At 39.7% G+C, this 17,708-nt stretch overlaps 6 protein-coding genes across 7 annotated transcripts in view; 1 reads left to right on the forward strand and 5 right to left on the reverse strand.

The window, feature by feature from the left end:
* The window catches only part of LOC104823839 (ADP-ribosylation factor-like protein 8B), a 2,992-nt gene extending 1,355 nt beyond the window's left edge, over window positions 1-1,637 (reverse strand). Inside the window, exons 1-4 of the mRNA XM_010555586.2 lie at window positions 1,323-1,637; window positions 597-678; window positions 350-504; window positions 21-106 (exon numbers count right to left, since the gene is read on the reverse strand). Coding sequence (XP_010553888.1) covers window positions 21-106; window positions 350-504; window positions 597-678; window positions 1,323-1,360 — 361 coding nt within the window. The 5' untranslated portion in view covers window positions 1,361-1,637. The remainder of the gene's footprint in view (window positions 1-20; window positions 107-349; window positions 505-596; window positions 679-1,322) is intronic.
* A 1,615-nt stretch (window positions 1,638-3,252) lies between these two features.
* Window positions 3,253-6,738, forward strand: LOC104823840 (glucan endo-1,3-beta-glucosidase 2-like). The gene is made up of 4 exons (XM_010555587.2): window positions 3,253-3,568; window positions 4,824-6,077; window positions 6,167-6,194; window positions 6,412-6,738. The coding sequence occupies exons 1-4, from the start codon at window positions 3,493-3,495 to the stop codon at window positions 6,554-6,556; spliced, it is 1,503 nt and encodes a 500-aa protein (XP_010553889.1). The 5' UTR covers window positions 3,253-3,492; the 3' UTR covers window positions 6,557-6,738.
* A 311-nt stretch (window positions 6,739-7,049) lies between these two features.
* Window positions 7,050-10,182, reverse strand: LOC104823841 (THO complex subunit 4D-like). 2 transcript variants are annotated; one of them, XM_010555588.2, is made up of 6 exons: window positions 10,017-10,182; window positions 9,124-9,372; window positions 8,002-8,145; window positions 7,861-7,929; window positions 7,573-7,760; window positions 7,050-7,494 (listed from the first exon to the last, which is right to left on the reverse strand). In XM_010555588.2, exons 2-6 carry the CDS (start codon window positions 9,313-9,315, stop codon window positions 7,254-7,256), a joined length of 834 nt encoding a protein of 277 aa, XP_010553890.1. In that variant the 5' UTR covers window positions 9,316-9,372; window positions 10,017-10,182; the 3' UTR covers window positions 7,050-7,253. The 2 variants fall into 2 exon arrangements, with proteins under 2 accessions (XP_010553890.1, XP_010553891.1); XM_010555589.2 differs by having other exon boundaries at window positions 7,078-7,494; window positions 10,007-10,182.
* A 744-nt stretch (window positions 10,183-10,926) lies between these two features.
* On the reverse strand, window positions 10,927-12,052 carry LOC104823842 (psbQ-like protein 3, chloroplastic). Its single transcript, XM_010555591.1, has 2 exons — window positions 11,496-12,052; window positions 10,927-11,169 (listed from the first exon to the last, which is right to left on the reverse strand). The coding sequence occupies exons 1-2, from the start codon at window positions 11,982-11,984 to the stop codon at window positions 11,074-11,076; spliced, it is 585 nt and encodes a 194-aa protein (XP_010553893.1). The 5' UTR covers window positions 11,985-12,052; the 3' UTR covers window positions 10,927-11,073.
* A 133-nt stretch (window positions 12,053-12,185) lies between these two features.
* Window positions 12,186-14,139, reverse strand: LOC104823843 (calmodulin-7-like). Its single transcript, XM_010555592.2, has 2 exons — window positions 13,924-14,139; window positions 12,186-12,794 (listed from the first exon to the last, which is right to left on the reverse strand). Exons 1-2 carry the CDS (start codon window positions 13,997-13,999, stop codon window positions 12,421-12,423), a joined length of 450 nt encoding a protein of 149 aa, XP_010553894.1. The 5' UTR covers window positions 14,000-14,139; the 3' UTR covers window positions 12,186-12,420.
* Window positions 14,140-14,587: 448 nt separating this feature from the next.
* On the reverse strand, window positions 14,588-17,331 carry LOC104823844 (serine/threonine-protein kinase CDL1-like). Its single transcript, XM_010555593.2, has 6 exons — window positions 16,565-17,331; window positions 16,123-16,380; window positions 15,836-16,014; window positions 15,628-15,707; window positions 15,408-15,555; window positions 14,588-15,154 (listed from the first exon to the last, which is right to left on the reverse strand). The coding sequence occupies exons 1-6, from the start codon at window positions 17,160-17,162 to the stop codon at window positions 14,798-14,800; spliced, it is 1,620 nt and encodes a 539-aa protein (XP_010553895.1). The 5' UTR covers window positions 17,163-17,331; the 3' UTR covers window positions 14,588-14,797.
* Between the last annotated feature and the right edge of the window lie 377 nt (window positions 17,332-17,708).

The following is a 17,708-nucleotide window of genomic DNA, read 5'->3' on the forward strand; positions in this document are numbered from 1 at the left end:
AAGAACAAGAAGAGGAATGCCGCTCAAAGATGGTTTCGTCAACAGATCATGCAACTCGCTGCGCGATATCAGAACATTGTCTCTGTCTGCGGTATCAACAACATATCTGCGGTATTTTGAACACACCCATCAAATTATTTAGAGTGATCTGGTAACAGAGAAACTGTGAGGAAGAGTTGTTTCTTCTGATCTCGAAAGACCGCCGGCCAGAGCATGAAATTGAAAGACAACCTATGTTGTACTTAAATCCCGAGGTTTCACATTTCTACATAGAACTTTTAAAATGATATAGACACCTATGTTCCACAATGATATGGAAAGATTTTGCAGAAGGGGAAAGGATAGTTACACAATAGCAGAGACGCCTCGGCAATAGCGCTCCCACATGGTGCGGAACCTGCGTTGGCCCCCGAGGTCCCAAAGCTTTATCGTGACATTCCCCTTTGTAACTTTCCTCATGTTAAATCCTACAGTCGGGATCATGTCTTCGCTATAACCTCCGGTCTGAGAGAAGCAAGAACGGAGGCGGGGTAAGGAAAAAAGACATAACATATCAAAAAAACGTATAGTGACTAACCAATTCCCGAATTACTCACAGCAATGACGTTAACAAGAGAAGTCTTGCCGGCATTTTGGAGGCCAACGAGGGAGAGCTCCATCTCTTGTTTGAAGAACAAACTGGCATAACACAGGTACATCATGAAAAGAAAATGAGATTTTATGGTACATTTGCCTATCCCTGATAACAGATACCCGAATCTTGGGGCAGTTAAAGGAGACGGAGCCCGTTCTTAATCCCTTTCCAAAGATCTATATCATACAGTTAAATAATGACTGGAACTTTTAGGACATATTGATTCACATCATACAATGATAATGGATACTACTGTCTTGAATCAAAGTCATTACCTAACGGCAAGAAATTCAATGGAAGATGGATAAACTGAACAACGAGAAGAAACACTGAACAATTGAAGCTGGTTGTACAAATCACTACCATTTCCTAGTTCCTTTCCTATTTTTGCGTAGATTGGATTCTCACTGACAAAACCCAGAACCAGAATTTTCAGTGGTAACAAACAGATTTTCTCGAGAAACAAACAGGGCATAAAGCAATTTCAGCATCCTGTATCCCCGGCAGCTTAAATACGTAGCGGTATGTAACTACACGGCCTGACCAGAGTGTGGCTAATGAGAAGTAAGTTCGGGATTTAACCCGCATGATGAAAGCGGGAAAACTTTTTCTCGGGAACCAAACAAGAGCAAAAGAAAATCTAAAAGAGAAGTAAAACAGTACAGAAACCAAGAAGCAATCTTTCTACCTCCTGAGCCAATTGAGAAGCGAATCCCAGAGACCCATCTCAAAAGAATCGAGCTTTTCCGAAGATTTACAGATAGATTATCGATCTTTGCAAACCCAGAAGCCCTAGTTCAAAAACAAAAGCTCTTGTTCCAGAAGCAAGGGGAAAGAAAAGGAGCCGAAAAAGGAAGAAGAAGAAGAAGAGAAGGTGGTTCACGGGATCGTAAGGAATCTTTTGTCGGTTCCGTTCAGTGGTTCGTTGACTCCCCACTCTGTCACGCTGTGTTGCCTTCGCTGTCGCAAATTTTCCACCACCATATCTAGTGAATATTTTGCTGCCCTAATTTTTTCTCCGTTTTCAACGATTTTCTTTTTTTTTTCTTTTGGAAAAAACTACAAATGTTCTATGAAGTTGGATTGAGATTTTTTTTTCAAATTTAGTGGTCGATGTTTAAGTTTACTTTTGCTGAAATAAAATTTAGCGGTATAGTTATAGAATTAAATATAATCTAATTTTAATTTTAATTTGACTTAAATGTTCTAAAATTAATTTATTCAATAAAATCGATAAAATATAGCAGAAATTGATAAATTTCAATAAAAGTGATATGAAACAAAATTGAATTCAATTTTTATGTTATTTAAAAAACAAAACTTTGACAAAAAACCAAACAGATAAAAAATAGTTGGATTTCGTATTTTCTAAGTGTGCCATAAGTATTACTCAACTCTATAGTTGTTTCCTTTCCGTACCGTATTGGTGAATATGTATATATATTCTAAATATATATATATATATATATCAAGTTGGGCCAAAAACTATGAGCCCGCAAAAAAAACGAGCCCGAACAGGCAAACCCGACCGAGAGCCAGTACGCGAGTCAGATTTTTTTTTTAAAATAATTTATTATTATTTTTAAATATTTATAATGTTTTTATTCGACTTGTGAAGATGATATGATTTCGACCGAAATAGAGTTTTTCTCGTGATCGATCCGAGTCCGAACCAACCCATTCTGGATCCCTAACGAGAGATCAAAGATTCAAATAGTACCTTGAAAATAGGGCAATCCTCTTTCAAGATACCCCGCGTAGTGATTTGTTTGTACGCATGTATGCATACGGAAAGACGTGTATATATATATATATATTATATACAACCATTTTTTGGAAATGAAAATGATGAATCGTTGTGAATAAACCATGAAGAAGCAAAAGGTAGAGAGACCAAAGGGGACCCTCTCCATATGGGATGTCTCGCCATGATAATTTAATGACTGTTGCTGTCACTTTTGTTTTTCGATTTTTGGGTGTTTGTTTTGTAATTAATCGATAATGTTCTGTATATATATATATATATATAGAGAGAGAGAGAGAGAGAGAGAGAATCAAACAAGAGAGAGAGAGGCTAAGAGGGGCAACGGCTACTTACCCAGAAAAAAAGCATTGTACTTGCCAAATTTGATTTTTCCGAAAATTTAGAGATTCTGAATTTAAATAATTCTGATTTCACCGTATAATCAGATTATACGGATATTATACGTGTATTCCAAATACTTAGATATCTATAAACAGGGGAGAGATCGATGCCGCTTATTATCTACAATCCAAATTTGCTCGAAACTAATTTTTTTAAAAAAATCGAATCTTTCGTATTACCCAACTCGAATTCATCCCGTTGCACTATAGGGTATTTGGAGATACAGACCGATCCGTTGAGATTAATTTTAACATTATTTTTTTTTTACCAACAATAATACATAGTACATATATATATATATATATATATATAATTTATTATGATTTCCTCTGGCTCTAAAATTTAAGAATGACCGTTGGATTTTTTTGCAAACTCATTTCGAAACCCGAAGACGAGAGAGATCGGTCCATTCATTCACGGTAATCTTTTTTTTTGTCTCGAAATCGCCAATTTTCTAACTTTTGCTTTGTACTTCTTCCCCAGATTTCCACAGCTTTCCCTCTATTGAAACCTCATTTTCTATTTCCTTGAAAACCATACCCCCAACCCAACACCCCTCTTCCTCTCTCTCTCTCTCTCTCTCTCTCTCTCTCTCTCTCTCTCTCTCTCTGGTTTTTTTTTTCCTCTCAAGGTCTCAAATTTCAGACACCCATTTCGTTTCTCTGTCTCTTATCTCCTGCGGACTCCAGATTCTGAAAGGTTGTCCCTTTCCATGGTTCTTCATCGCCATCTTCTTCTTCTTCTCTCGGTTCTTGCCGCAGTTTCTTCTTGGGTTTCATCTGATGAAGGTGGGTGCATGTATATGTGTGTATATCCGTGTAGATTAGTTCATTATAGTGTTTCTGATCTGAAAGTTGTGCTTCAATGCTCTAGAATCTTAAGGGTTTCGAGTTCGAAATCAAGTTTCAGGACCCAAAATGGATGGAAGAGAGAAGAAACTCTATCTTGTTTTGTTGCAGAGTTTCTTTTCTTGTTGCCTAAACTAGTGATGTGAAATCTCCTTTCATGTGTGTTCTTCTGGAACCAAAGAAGCTCACATGTTTTCTTTGGAGGGACATTTGCTTTGTAAAATTCCGGCATTAAGAAATAGTTTCAATCCGTTTTGTCTTTCAAATAAGCTGATATTTCAGCAATTTAGAATACCTAATGACTACAAAAAAAATGGGTTTTTTTCTGTCAGCTTTCTTGAATCTGGAGGGTTTGTTCTATGCTTATGGTTTGGCTTCATCTGTCTTTTAGGTTTGGTAGGTTTTGGTATTAAATAGCTGCATATTAGTGGCAGTCAGGTGGGTAGTATTAAATGTTTCCCCAAAAATCAAGAATGGAGGTTAATGCCATAATTTACTGAAAGATAAACTATCCAGCTTGAGTTGTTTGTTTAGTGAAAGAGCAGAAATCTGGCAAGGCAGTAGCTGTTTCAGACAAGGTACTTAAAAATTTCCCTAATGGGTTTGTAGCAAATCTGGTGGAGTGGAGGAAACCGAATCTTGTTGAAAGTAACAAGCTCCATGGATCTAGAGTTCAGGTTTTAAGTATATTTGAACAAAGTGACTATGTGGTGCTTTTGTTCTGATAGATAAACTTAGCTTCAAATATCATGTTCAAAGTCATCTAGTAGGGAAGAGATGAAAATATGGCAAAGTGAAAATCTTGTTGTTTTGTTTTCTCCATTTGTCTGAAACCAGGATTTGAACCTAAGATTACAACAGATTTGGAATCATATCAGTATATTTTTTTTTGTTTTTGTGAAAGTTTTAGACTTTGCTAGCTTTTGTGCAAATGGAAAAGCATTTAGGCTATGAGATGGCGTCTCGTCTTGAAAATTCAGTTTTGTCTTGTGAATCTGTGATGCTTTTGCGCTATACCATGATCTGGTTTACCTCTATGTATTTACATTTTCATTTGGCTTTGCAGATACACTTTCAGTACTTCTTAAGTTGATACAAATCCCGCCTTTTATACGATCGTAAAGTTATGATCTTTAACACAAAGTTCGTGTTTTTAACATATTTATCTTGTGTTTCATCTTTTCCTCCATTGCAGATGCATTCATAGGAGTGAACATAGGGACCGATCTCTCAGACATGCCACATCCAACACAAGTTGTAGCTCTCCTCAAAGCTCAGCAAATCAGACACATCCGGCTATATGACACTGACCCGGGAATGCTAACTGCCCTTGCAAATACTGGCATCAAAGTCGTTGTCTCTGTTCCAAACGATCAGCTCCTAGGCATTGGCCAATCAAACTCCACAGCGGCCAATTGGGTCAAACGCAATATCATCGCTCATTATCCTGCCACGAACATCACTGCCATAGCTGTAGGTTCAGATGTTCTGACAACTCTTCCCAATGTTTCTCCTGTTCTAGTGAATGCAATCAAGAACATTCACTCGGCTCTACTCTCGTCAAATCTTGATGGGCGGATCAAAGTGTCTACTCCTCTATCCACTTCTTTAATCCTCGACCCTTTTCCTCCTTCGCAAGCCTTCTTTAACCGCTCATGGAATCCGGTTTTGGTCCCATTGCTGAGCTTTTTGCAGTCCACGGATTCGTATCTCATGCTTAACGTGTATCCTTACTATGACTACATGCAATCAAATGGTGTGATTCCTCTAGACTATGCCCTGTTCAAACCAATCCCTCCGAACAAAGAAGCCGTGGACTCAAACACGCTCGTTCACTACTCAAATGCCTTTGATGCCGTGGTTGATGCCGCCTATTTTGCCATGGAATTTCTCAACTTCACTAACATTCCTGTTGTGGTGACAGAATCAGGTTGGCCTTCAAAGGGTGATTCTGATGAGCCAGACGCTACTATCGAGAACGCCAACACATACAACAGCAATCTGATCAGACATGTTCTGAACAAGACAGGGACTCCTAAGCATCCGGGAATCGCAGTCAGTACCTACATTTACGAGCTTTACAATGAGGACACGAAGGTTGGACCGATGTCGGAGAAGAACTGGGGGCTGTTTGATGCGAATGGCCACCCGGTTTACATACTACGGTTAACTGATTCAGGCTCGGTTTTGGCAAATGACACTACAAACCAGACATACTGCACTGCAGGGGAAGGGGCTGACCTGAAAATGCTTCAGGCGGCTCTAGACTGGGCTTGTGGCCCAGGGAAGGTAGATTGTTCACCGATAAAGCAAGGAGAAGCTTGCTATGAACCGGATAACGTGGCTGCACATGCAACCTATGCCTTTGATACTTATTATCATAGGATGGGGAACGATCCTGAAGCTTGTAACTTCAATGGGGTTGCTTCAATCACGACGAGAGATCCAAGTAAGCTACTGGTAACTTGTATCGAACTTCTTTTGAACGTTCAATACAATTATTTGCTCATGCTTAATCTATTCTTTGACTCAATTCAGGTCATGGTTCGTGTGTGTTTCCCGGAAGGTAAATCATCCTGCCATTTAAGCATCAAAGCCATTAGCTTTTAGTAAAAAAAAAAACTTCAAAGACTCAAACTTTCATAACTTCTAAGTGTTTTATACCCAAAGGGCTTCTAAGTTATTGCCATTTAAGCATCAAAGCCATTGGCTTTTAGTAAAAAAAAAAAAGGATCAAATGTTCAAAGTTGGATGACTTTTTATCTGTTTCGTCATGAGTGCAGCCACGGAGGTGGTAGGAACGGAACATCGGTGAACATAACGGCGCCATCCATGAATTCTACAAGTTCGGGGTTAACAACGGACATGTTTTTTAGTTGTGGAATGTGGAACATGTTAACTGTGATTCTGAGTATAATCTTCTTGTGAGGGCTTTGAAGAGTCTTATCAGAAAGCTTTTGATTGTGAGGTTCCGATGGGGTTGGTGTATTAGTAGAAATAATTTGGAGTTAGATTAGCAAGGACGCACTGTAATGATCCAATTTTGTACTCGCAATCTGAAACATTTGAGTTATTTTTTTACTTTTCCTTGTTCAAATTGCCAAAGAGCACTGTTTGAAGGCAACATGTTTGCTGATGCAGAATGATTTTTTTTTTTTTTTAACATTGGGTGGACAAGACAAGATGTCAATTTGCAAAACATTACATAAAGGTCTTGATAAGCAGTTATGCACAAAAGAAAGTACCATAAGACAAGATCCTTTCCAAGTTCTGTCTTTAGTTGTGAAGTTAAAGCTTGTTGTCTTTTACACACAGATTGAGATTGATACAATGGCATTGGTAATGACGGATTAAATTATAAATATCTGTTAATTAACCCAGACTAATTGGCTACTTATTCATGGGTGAATGCTCAAACCAATTACCCACAAAAAAAAAAAAAGCTTTCAAACGTTAAACTACCGAGTGGTCATGTTCTTTGGAGCACAGATACTAGCAACAGCCAATCCACAGAAAAGTCAGAGAATGTGGAGAAAGGGCTACGCTACACATGTAGAGAAAGAGAGCACCAAAGCTAAAAGTCATCTAAATAGAAGGATGTGCGTGAGAGCTTTCGGGTTTTCTTTTAAGAGGTGTTCATTGCTTCTGCGTGATAATTGTCGAGATCTTTGTCGAGTTCCTCAGCCGATTTCTCGACAGGCTTCTTTCCCCGTCCTCCGGTTCCTCCACCCTGTCCTCTGCCTCTGCCTCTGGCAGCCCCAATGCCACCTCGCCCGCCGCCTCCTCTTCTTTGGCTTTGGATCGGGATGCGCTTGAAAGTCTCTCTACCCCTCCCTCTACCTCTTCCTCTTCCTACTGCTCCTTGCCTGTAAGTAATAACGGGCGTTAACCCAACGGGGAAATACAACAACTCTCGGGGATATGGAGAAGTCCGGAGAGAATACCCCATGGCGACAGTCCTCTTCATCCTTCCGTTCAGACCGGTCACATTCACCCGAGCGGCGACAGACACCTCTGTGTTGGAATCCGCCATCTCTATTCTCATCGGCTTTCCATCCAATAGCACGTTGTTGTATTTCTTCAGAGCTTGGAAAGCATCTGTTCTTCTGATGTACACTACTTCTGCCGAGCCCTGTTCACGTGATGTCTCAGTTAGAGATGAACTTGCTACAAAAAAACGGATAGAAAAAGAACGATGGGAATAAGTTATAGAGGAGAAGTGGAGAACTTACGCTCGGTTGCCCAAATTTGTCATAATGAATTGCGTATCTTTTTAGCTCCCCCATCTCTGCAAAGAGCTCCTGCACAGTGTGTTGTGATTTTCAGAAAACTCTTTAGAATGCAAGAGAATGTTAAAGTCAAGCTATATATACCCTTATATCTTCATTGATCACTCCCCGATCCAAGTTGGTAATGTAGAGCCTTGTACCGACATCAACTCCTGATACGCCTGCAGCTCTCAGACTTTCTTCAAACAAATCGTTCTGCCATGGCAAGTTCCTAACCCTGCGGACAGACTATTGAAACCGGACAGATAATGTCAGTACAATAGGCTTGTACAACTTCAAATCAAGATTCCTAAAGGATTTTGTAACAGAAGAGAAACCACCCATGTGCCTGAAAGGACCAAAACCAGTCAAAGCAAATAGCTCCAGCAAGCAGTCAACAACCAGGGAAGAAGAAACCAAACGAAATGCAGAAACAAGGAATTCCGACCAACTGAAAGTGCACGGTGCTATCAGTCAGAGCTCCAATGGCAAACATTAAGTTCCATATAACAAGGGGCTATCATCAAGAACTGAAACTATCATCTCACACCGAAGAAATTCCAGATGTAGCAGGAGGCCAACATGAGCTTCTTGCGAATTGTAAGGGCAGTGGAGCAATGTATAGAGGTAAATGGTCATTGAGAAAATAGCTGAATTCCCCAGAGGCCACACATCTTTGCGGTCTTTAGAAACGTGTTGCTGACAATAGCAACACATGTAACCCTTTTGCTCAGCAACGGGAGAGCTAATCTCAACTATCAGCTTAGAGAAGCTCCTCAAGCTTAACAATACGGTGAGTAGAAGTGAAATACAGCAACCAAGAACTTCTGTACAATGAACATATCTATGCATTCTGCTGAAGCCCTCAGAACAGAGCCATATAGAGCAACAGCACAGCTAAGGAGCTTTTCTAAAAATGATATCTCCATGACCTACTGACATGTTAGACGACCATTGGAATCTGTATTTTTCAGGGACGATTCAGTATCCTCCCATATCTGGAACCGCAACTAAACAGAAGTTTTGAATGTTAAAGGATGCATAAAGGTCGTCAGAAGGCTTTAAGCATGCAAGAGAAAACCAGCTTCACCAAGAACAAAAGAACGTAAAGGGATCCTCCATCTTTAAGAAGTAGTATGATTCGGTATGCTTCAGAATTGATGTCATAGAAAGTAGAAACGCGGATTTCCAGCCATATATATGCAACATCCCAATTGTTTAGCTTGCCTTGTTTATCGAGAAAGATGATGGCCGAGCATTGACAGCAAGAGGACCTCTACGAGCAGGCCCAATTCCTCTTCCACCACTGGAAAATATGTTTGCTCCACGGCCACGGCGAGACCTCCCTCGTGCCCCAGACCTCTCATTCCTACTCCTCTTGACCATATCATCAAGAGTCATATTCAAGGATCCAGACATCTTGGTGCAAAGATATGCTTTCTGGCTTAGATCAAACAGAAAACGAATCTCAACAACCTGCGAACAAGAAGGGAAGGTAGAGAATAATTAGGCGCCGCCAAATTCTTGTACAACTGAAAAAAACCTATGGATGGTAAAGTCTTAAATACTCCCTGTGATGCAAAGAATACCGAAGTAACACAATGCTCGAAACATGCTCATAACCCCCCACCACAAAGCCTCGCGATTGTTTGTGTAAGGTGTCACTTTAATGACAAGATAACAAACAAAAAGAGAGAAATCCTTCTAGAAAGCCATGGAACAACACTGATTTCCATTCGGAGAAACAGATAAAACAGAAAGCACAACATGTGCCTCGGCAGATCAGGAACTTCAACAAACGAACGGAAAAACCAAAGTCTCTGAGGAGAAAACGACGGTATGGAGGTTAAAATCCTATACGTAGCTACAATTACGAAAATTCCAAATCGCTAGCACAAAAAAAATCACATCACAAAGGAAAAAAATCGATCACAAACACGGTTTCAAAACCCTAGATCAACAGATCGTAAAATCCACGGAATCCATCTCAGAATCTAAAGCAGAAACTGAAGATCTCTGGGAAAGAAGAGGAAAAACAACACGGAACCATCAACCAAATCCAGCGAGGAAAACCCTAACGAAGAAGAACCATCGAAAAACAGTGAAATACCTCAAAGTACCTGAACAGAAGGAACAAAACCACCACAAGTAACGCAGATCGGAGAAAATCGAGGGATTCGCTAGGGTTTTGAGGAGCTTTCAAAGAGTTGCGGACCAGAAATTTTCTAAGCAGAGAGATGCGATTTCCTGAGAGACGATGAACCGACCAGCACAAACACACAACAATTTAGCAACGAGAGCGATATTTAAAGAGATCTCAGGCCAAGAGGAATACTAAACTGACAAGACTGTTACAAAACTCAAACGTGACAGACCAATCCATTTCGTAAACAGGTCTCCAGGGCTTTTTTGTCTTTCCGTTTACTTAAAAGAGAAAAGGAAAAAATAGGTAAAGATAGCGGAAAAGGGTAAATAACAGCTAAGGCGTGTCTGTTTCAGTTTGAAGATATTTTTATATTTACGGATAAGGAACAAATTTTAGGAAAATATCAAGACAACCCAAATACTTTGGTTTAACCATTCAGAGGTTTTGTTTATGGATGAAAATGACAATTTGTTGATATTTAAAAAATAAAAAAGTTGTAAATCAGAAAATAATCCTGTTTGTTAGAAACTGCTTGTGTTATTAATAGGTTTTTGGATTTAAAAAAAAAAAGTTTTAAATCAGAAAATAACCAAATCGAATCTGAAGTCCACCAATAAGCGTGTATGACGGGTTTTAGTTTTATTTAGGAGGATATTTTCTTCATTGCCAGATGAGAAACAAATTTAACGGAAATATCAAAAGCGTCCCAAGAATGTTAACTAAATTACAAAACAACCCAAATACTTTCGTTTTAACCATTCACGGGTCTTTTGAGGGTAATTTTTTTTTTGGGACGAAATGTCAATGTTCTTAACTGGGTTTTCTGGGTAGCAAATGCTTGTGACATTAATGGGTTTTGGATTTACAAAAGAAAAATGAGGAACTTGAGACCAAACATACATGTTTCAAGTGAATTTGTCCAAGTTTTGCGGTTCGGATACAACCGGTTGGTTGAATGAATCATATATGATGAGATAAATTGTATTGACGTTCATAGTCGAGACAACAACCTTAACCAGTGTACTCAAGACTTAAATCCTAGAGAAAATATCATCAAGAACCGTAGCAATGATCTTATAATACTCCGACACTTTAGCTTCATCTTCGTCCCTTGCCGCATAATCCAACTGCGATTTTCCCGATTTGGAAAGCGAAAAAAAAACACGTGAATCGGTCAAAAACGCAATCGGAAATTTGAATAAGCGTATCGATTCTAAAGAAGCTAGCAACATTCTAAGATCTTGTCTAGATAAGAGAAAGATCATATATCAGGGGTCTTGATCTTTATGTAACAAGATGTTCAATCACCAATCGAGCTAACCCTTTTTCGGTACGTTATTTCGGATCTTGGTTATAGATGTGAATGCAAAACATTATATTAGCATCAAAGTTTTTTCCTTCTATAATATAAATGTATGTAAATCATGTATACGTGCATGGAATTGAACAAAACCTTGGTGATGGTGGTGAAGAGGTTGGAGTAAAGAGCCCTTAGAAGAGGCCTTTCCTTGGGGGGTTTGGATTGGATGATGATGTACATGTCTTGCTTCATGTTCCCCGCACTTCTCCTCAGCTCTCTCTGCGCTTCTCTCCACCGTTTCTCCTCCGTCATCATCTCCTCCGTCCCGAGAATACCTTCCGCGTTTTTCTTTATCCCTTCCTGTGCGCTCTGGAGAGTGCGTTCGGGCTCTGGCTCTGGAATCAAGTTCGAGAAATCGATGGCGTTTGCAGAAGAAGAGGAAGAGATTTGGTGGGAGAAGAACACTTGAGCAAGTGATGTTCCTGTAATGCTGAGAACTATATTTCTCCTCCTCCTCCCTCTTTTTCCTTCGGTGATTATGTTAGTCGGTGTTGATCTTGAATCCTCCGTCTCAGGTGGAGGGTTTGGGCTGTGAAGCTGGTCGATGAAACGCAGTGTAACCAGTGACTTCGAAAGCGCCATTTCTTCTTTAGTGTTTCATGAAGGAGAAGAAGGGGTTTTGGAGTTGGATAAGGTTGGGATATTTTGTGTTCTTTTAATCTCTCTTGTCTTTTTATACATTTTTTTTTTGTCGAATTTAAATTAAATTCCAACTTTTGTTGCATTATCATCACCACAAAAAAATATTACACCCAAGAAAATTCTATACTTAGAAACAAAAAATATTACGACAAATTTCATCTTCTGCAACAGAAAATCCACATATGAACAAGAGAAACGTCACAACAACAACAAATTCCAAGAGTCTGTTAAAAACGCTAAATCACTCGACCAAATTCATGAAAATTGCTTTTGATAACTCCTAGAGATGCTTTTGAAAGCACTAGAGAAATCCATTTATATAAATAGGATAAGAAGTGTCATAAGAACCTTTTTCTTTTGCTTGATCAATAATGATTCACTTAGCCATCATGATCTTGACGAACTCTTCGTAGTTAATCTGGCCGTCTCCGTCCACGTCGGCCTCACGTATCATCTCCTCCACCTCCTCGTCCGTTAGCTTCTCCCCGAGATTCGTCATGACGTGACGGAGCTCGGCAGCGGAGATGAATCCGTTCTGGTCCTTGTCGAAGACCCTGAATGCTTCCTTCAGCTCCTCCTCCGAGTCGGTGTCTTTCATCTTACGAGCCATTAGGTTTAGGAACTCGGGAAAGTCAATGGTTCCGTTGCCGTCAGCGTCCACTTCGTTGATCATGTCTTGGAGCTCTGCCTCTGTTGGGTTCTGTCCGAGAGATCTCATCACTGTTCCAAGCTCCTTGGTGGTGATGCAACCTGTTTAACACAGTTAAGAGAATAAGATAACAAAAGAAAAGCATGGATTTCTTTTACCAGATAGATTGAAAAAACAAACCACCAATCAGAAAATTGAAGACATTTGAATGTAAATTGAATCCATACAACTACAAGTACATTTAGCATTACTATCGATCAAGAAATATCTCGCACTATGTAAAGCAAAATCTTCCGTGTGGTGAAGTCTTGATGGCAATACACAAGAACCCATCTGATCTAACCTTGTCAAAAATGCAGAGGTAAAACAAACACTTGACAATAGTCACAATACAAATCTAATTTGTGGGTAGGAGCTGAAAAATATAGAACGTGCTAGCTTCTGTCTCATAGTTGTGAGGAAATAAAGACCTTTTGGGTATTGATCCACAAAAACAATTGCTCAGAAATTCAAAAAATCACAATGACGAAAGGAAACACATGAGCACTGGTTTTTGCATGAAAGAATCCGGCTTGGCACGAAACCGTGTGACATGTAAGGATTCAGGGCACACCAATATGTCATTCCAGTATGGTAATAATCATCCATCAATCACGCCGAAGAAACATAGAGGATATGACCAAACAATTAGAAAGGATAAACATTTATCAGGCTTTGGATGAAAAAATCAGTATGGATCGCCCATGGAAATATAGAGGGAAGTGAAGCTACAATGATCTGGGGTGGCAGAAAGATTGTCCTAAGATATAAGAGAAACACCCGATCACAATGTTTCAGACGAAAAAACTGGATCTCGATGATAATAAACGGAGGAAACACGATATCTAAGGCAAAGCGAATCAACCCAAACACAGGCCAACAAAAAAGGAAGCAGCAAAGACAGAAAGGGGAATCAAAGGAAGGGTCAAAACATTGAGCCAAAGGCCAAAACGCAACAATGGCTCAATCATAGGCCAAAAACATCAAGCGTTGCCGGACTGACACCATCAACCCAAATGTCGAGAACGCGATTCCAAAGCGTTATCGTCAAATCAACGGCAAATACTTCCGAATCGAAGGCCTCAGGGACCGATCAAAGACGGAATCGGAACAACGAACCCTAAATATCTTCTCAAAATCCACGAGGAATAAATCGAAAAAACAAAAAGCGAGAAGGAAGAGGGAGCGAACCATCGCCGTCCTTGTCGAAGAGGCTAAAAGCCTCCTTGAACTCAGAGATCTGATCGTCGGTGAGCTGATCCGCCATAACTGCTGCTTGATTCTTCCTTCTTCGAGAAATCGCCTTTGCAAGAGGACTTGATCCTGTTTCTGCCCAGAAGATGAAATGGTCGTCTCTCCTTGGAATCTGTTGACCGAAGTGTATAAGTAACGGACAGAAAATAAAGAAACGGAGGAAAACGCGGATTGGTCAGTCAGTTACATGCATGTATATATATATATATAATCTCTTATAATTTCTTTCTTTCATATTTTCGTCCCAAAACATAATTTACTCGCTCACAATTTTTCAAAAACATATTTACCATTACAGGAAAAAAACTAATTATAAAAACTGATATCAAAACATATGAATTATTTTTTTATTAATTAATAATTTATAGTTTCCAAACAAATAAATAGTTCCAGTTATTTTACATTAAAACAAATATATCAGATTATTTTTCTAAAAAAAATCCATAAAATATAGATATAAATATGTATAAATTATATAATTTAAATAACAAACATTTTAACATTTTCCCATCCGAATTACACAACATATACATGGGACCGGGAAAAGCTCAAAAACCCACCAAGAAGAGAACCAGCTTTCTCTTAAGAACCGAACCGGGAAAATAAAAAGCTAAACCGGGTTTTCCATAATTTAGAAGAAAAACGACCATAAGCATTTACACGGACACAACAAATCAGTGACCATACTACGCAGACTCTGTCTGAATGAATCTTCTACCTATTTACAATTTCCCAAAAATTTACCATGAGAGCACAACCAAAAGCTTTCTTCATCTGCATAGTCTTGTTCCTGAGCAGTTCTTGGCGCCTTTTACCTGCCTCCGCACACATAATCTTCCTCTTCAAACTCTGTAACTCCGAGCATGGCAAGAGCCAGATGACCCTTTATCTCGGATTTTGTCTCTTTCAATTCCGTATAACAATCTATAATACCCGAAAGATTGGTTTTTTTCCGACCCGAGTAATTCATCCCTTCTAATCCTTCTTCGCCTCTGAGAATCATACCGATCTCTTCCAACCCGGGTCTTCGAGCTTCTTCGTTGATCACACATGCTGCAGCAGCTCTCATCATCCAGTTTATCTGAGCCAAGTTCTTTCCCGTACATTTGCCCCGTGGATCGAGAAATTCCTCCATAGCTTCCATCCCTCCATGCAACAAGGGCTTTGCCTGCGGAATTCAGACCCGTAAAAAATGTCAAGTCTTTTGTCAGAACGGATCATCAGTGCATTCCCACAGTTCAGGTTCACTGAAGTAACTTCAGTTATCACAGTTCTTGGTTAGAAGTTAAGGATCTTGCAAAGAAGGTTCCTTTCCTTTCCAAGAAAGTTAGGAGACAGGTTGGGAACAAATTACATTCCATTACAACTGGAAAACGACAAGTTTGATAGCTAGTTACAGAGATGTGTAAGAACTAACATACCCATATGACCAAATTTTCTTCCCCAGATGGTCTCTTTGCTTCGATTGGCTTTCGCCCCGTTAGTAGCTCGAGCAACACGACCCCAAAGGCGTAAACATCGGTTTTGTCTGATATTTTACCGTGTTGGAAGTACTCCGGAGCCAAGTAGCTGCAGAAAATGTTTCAGACAGAGTTCCAGGAATCTCTATGAAACAAAGCAAAAGCCCGTTAAGATATATACCCGAATGTGCCTTTGACTGTCTTGCAGAGGAAAGGAACAGAAGGTCCAGCCGTCCAAGTAGCTAAACCGAAATCGCATAACTGAACCAAAACCAGAAAATTTCGATCAGAAAGACTTCTCATGATTGAACAATTGCCTAAAGGATTCCATTCAAAACCAAATTCAAGATCATGGCCAAAGGAAACAAAAACAAGTTTGATGGCTTAACCTTTGGCTTTTTCTTTGAGGAAAGGAGAATGTTGGAGGGTTTGATGTCTCTATGCACAACACATTTACCTGTTCCATTGTGCAAATAAGCTATAGCTTCAGCGATTCCTAATGCAATCTTGTACCTTACTGACCAAGGAAGACTCGGGGAGCTTTTTACGCCATGTTTCCTCTTCTTCGCTGTTGGAAGCAGCGGGGAAATTCCGAGTTATTTGCGCAAGAAAAAGAAACACATGAATCGAGAAAAGAAACGGGAAATCTTGCTCTAGCTTATGAAGATGGATTTACCGTGCAAATAATGTTCGAGGCTGCCACCCGAGACATACTTGTAGACCAAGAAAAGCCCGTCGTCTGGATCGATACAGAACCCTAGAAGAGGTACAATGTTAGGGTTGTGAAGAGAGCTAGCGATCATCAACTCTCTGCAGAATGACTTCGGAGTTTCTCTGCCTTCCTTATCTAGTCTCTTGATGGCCACAGGGGTGCGCCAAATTCCTAATCTACCCCTGAAGACATAGCTGCAAGCTCCTCTTCCAAGAACTCTCCCTATCCATTTCCACAGAATAAGGCACATGAACTTCGCCAATTCAATCTTTAGTTCAAAGACCACACAGATCAAGCCATTCCGAGAATATACGGAGAATTTCAGACATGGAAACTCGGAGATAACATAAAGATTTTGCAGAGAATAATCGATTGCTACAGAAAATGGAGGACTGCTTCTGTTTACCTTTTGAGAAATCACGAGTCGCAGAGCGAATTTCACCATAGCTGAAGCGGACCAAGCAGTTCGACACAGGAGAAATACTCTTTTCGAGCGTCCAAGCCCTCTTCCACTCCGTATCCTCATTCGATTTCCCAGTTTCCTTCAACCCATTCTCCAGATTCACCAGCAGAACCGTCGCCGACCCAGAACCCGACATATTTCGACACAGCGACGAGGACGAGGACGATGAATCCTCCATTTTCATCTTCTCGAGCTCCACTTGTGAGCAAAGACTGAACCTAAACGAAGAGTGTACGGAATGTGGGTCCGGATTCATAAGCTCCGGTCCGGTTTCCGCCAACAGCCACGCCTTGTTCTCGTCGGCGCCGCCGTTATTTTCGCCGGAGCTCTTGCGAGAGATGGTTCCGGTGAGAGGAGGAAGGAAACAAGAGAAACCCAAATCAAAGATCATTTTTTTCAAAAGGGTTTTGATTCCTGGATCATTGTAGCCATTGTTGGGAACCGGAGCTGAAGAAGAAGAGGAATGAGGGTTTATGGGGTCAACATGGGAATTCGAATCTGGGCTTGGTGGATGAACATACACTTCTTCATGAAAACCCATGTTTACAGTGGACACATCTCAAGAAGAGCACTAATCACTGAAGAAAAGAAAAATCACAAGAAAGTGAGGAAAACGAGAGAAAGCTACAGGAAAAAAAATTCTTTCTTTTCTGAAAAGAGGGAAAGGTGGATTCTTGGAAGCTTTGCTTAATGGGTGGGAAGATAATCTGTTTTCCCCTTTTCCCAATGGATATATGCAATTTAAGACTTTAAGTACATAAATTGTAAACCTTTTTGGGCCAAATATTATTAAAAAAAAGGGATAATTCCATTTAAAACTCTGTACTTTTCTCTCGTCTCAATTTAAACCCTATACTTTTTTTTATCCAAAAAAACATTGTACTTTTAAAAATTGGCAATTAAAACTCTATACTTTTAAAAATTGGCAAATAAAACCCTGAACGAAAAACAATATTATTTAATGCTGACATGGCATCCTAGTCATCTGGCACATCATCAATCCCTAATATTTAATAATATTAATTAATAAAAAATAAAAATAAAATAATAAAAATAAAAATAAAATTTTAAAAATTATATATATTCA

Source organism: Tarenaya hassleriana, unplaced genomic scaffold (genome assembly GCF_000463585.1).
Source record: "Tarenaya hassleriana unplaced genomic scaffold, ASM46358v1 Cleome4, whole genome shotgun sequence".
NCBI classification, from domain to species: Eukaryota; Viridiplantae; Streptophyta; class Magnoliopsida; order Brassicales; family Cleomaceae; genus Tarenaya; species Tarenaya hassleriana.

Coding starts and splice junctions, on each gene's coding strand:
- LOC104823840 (XM_010555587.2), top strand. CDS start 3,493: ATGGTTCTTCATCGCCATCTTCTTCTTCTTCTCTCGGTTCTTGCCGCA. Junction 6,078..6,166: donor AATCACGACGAGAGATCCAA/GTAAGCTACTGG, acceptor GACTCAATTCAG/GTCATGGTTCGTGTGTGTTT. Junction 6,195..6,411: donor TCGTGTGTGTTTCCCGGAAG/GTAAATCATCCT, acceptor TCATGAGTGCAG/CCACGGAGGTGGTAGGAACG.
- LOC104823841 (XM_010555588.2), bottom strand. CDS start 9,315: ATGTCTGGATCCTTGAATATGACTCTTGATGATATGGTCAAGAGGAGT. Junction 8,146..9,123: donor CATCTTTCTCGATAAACAAG/GCAAGCTAAACA, acceptor CGGTTTCAATAG/TCTGTCCGCAGGGTTAGGAA. Junction 7,930..8,001: donor TGATCAATGAAGATATAAGG/GTATATATAGCT, acceptor CACACTGTGCAG/GAGCTCTTTGCAGAGATGGG.
- LOC104823842 (XM_010555591.1), bottom strand. CDS start 11,984: ATGGCGCTTTCGAAGTCACTGGTTACACTGCGTTTCATCGACCAGCTT. Junction 11,170..11,495: donor TCTTCACCACCATCACCAAG/GTTTTGTTCAAT, acceptor GGAAAATCGCAG/TTGGATTATGCGGCAAGGGA.
- LOC104823843 (XM_010555592.2), bottom strand. CDS start 13,999: ATGGCGGATCAGCTCACCGACGATCAGATCTCTGAGTTCAAGGAGGCT. Junction 12,795..13,923: donor CTTCGACAAGGACGGCGATG/GTTCGCTCCCTC, acceptor TGTGTTAAACAG/GTTGCATCACCACCAAGGAG.
- LOC104823844 (XM_010555593.2), bottom strand. CDS start 17,162: ATGGGTTTTCATGAAGAAGTGTATGTTCATCCACCAAGCCCAGATTCG. Junction 16,015..16,122: donor CCTCGAACATTATTTGCACG/GTAAATCCATCT, acceptor TGCTTCCAACAG/CGAAGAAGAGGAAACATGGC. Junction 15,155..15,407: donor AAGAAAATTTGGTCATATGG/GTATGTTAGTTC, acceptor TGAATTCCGCAG/GCAAAGCCCTTGTTGCATGG.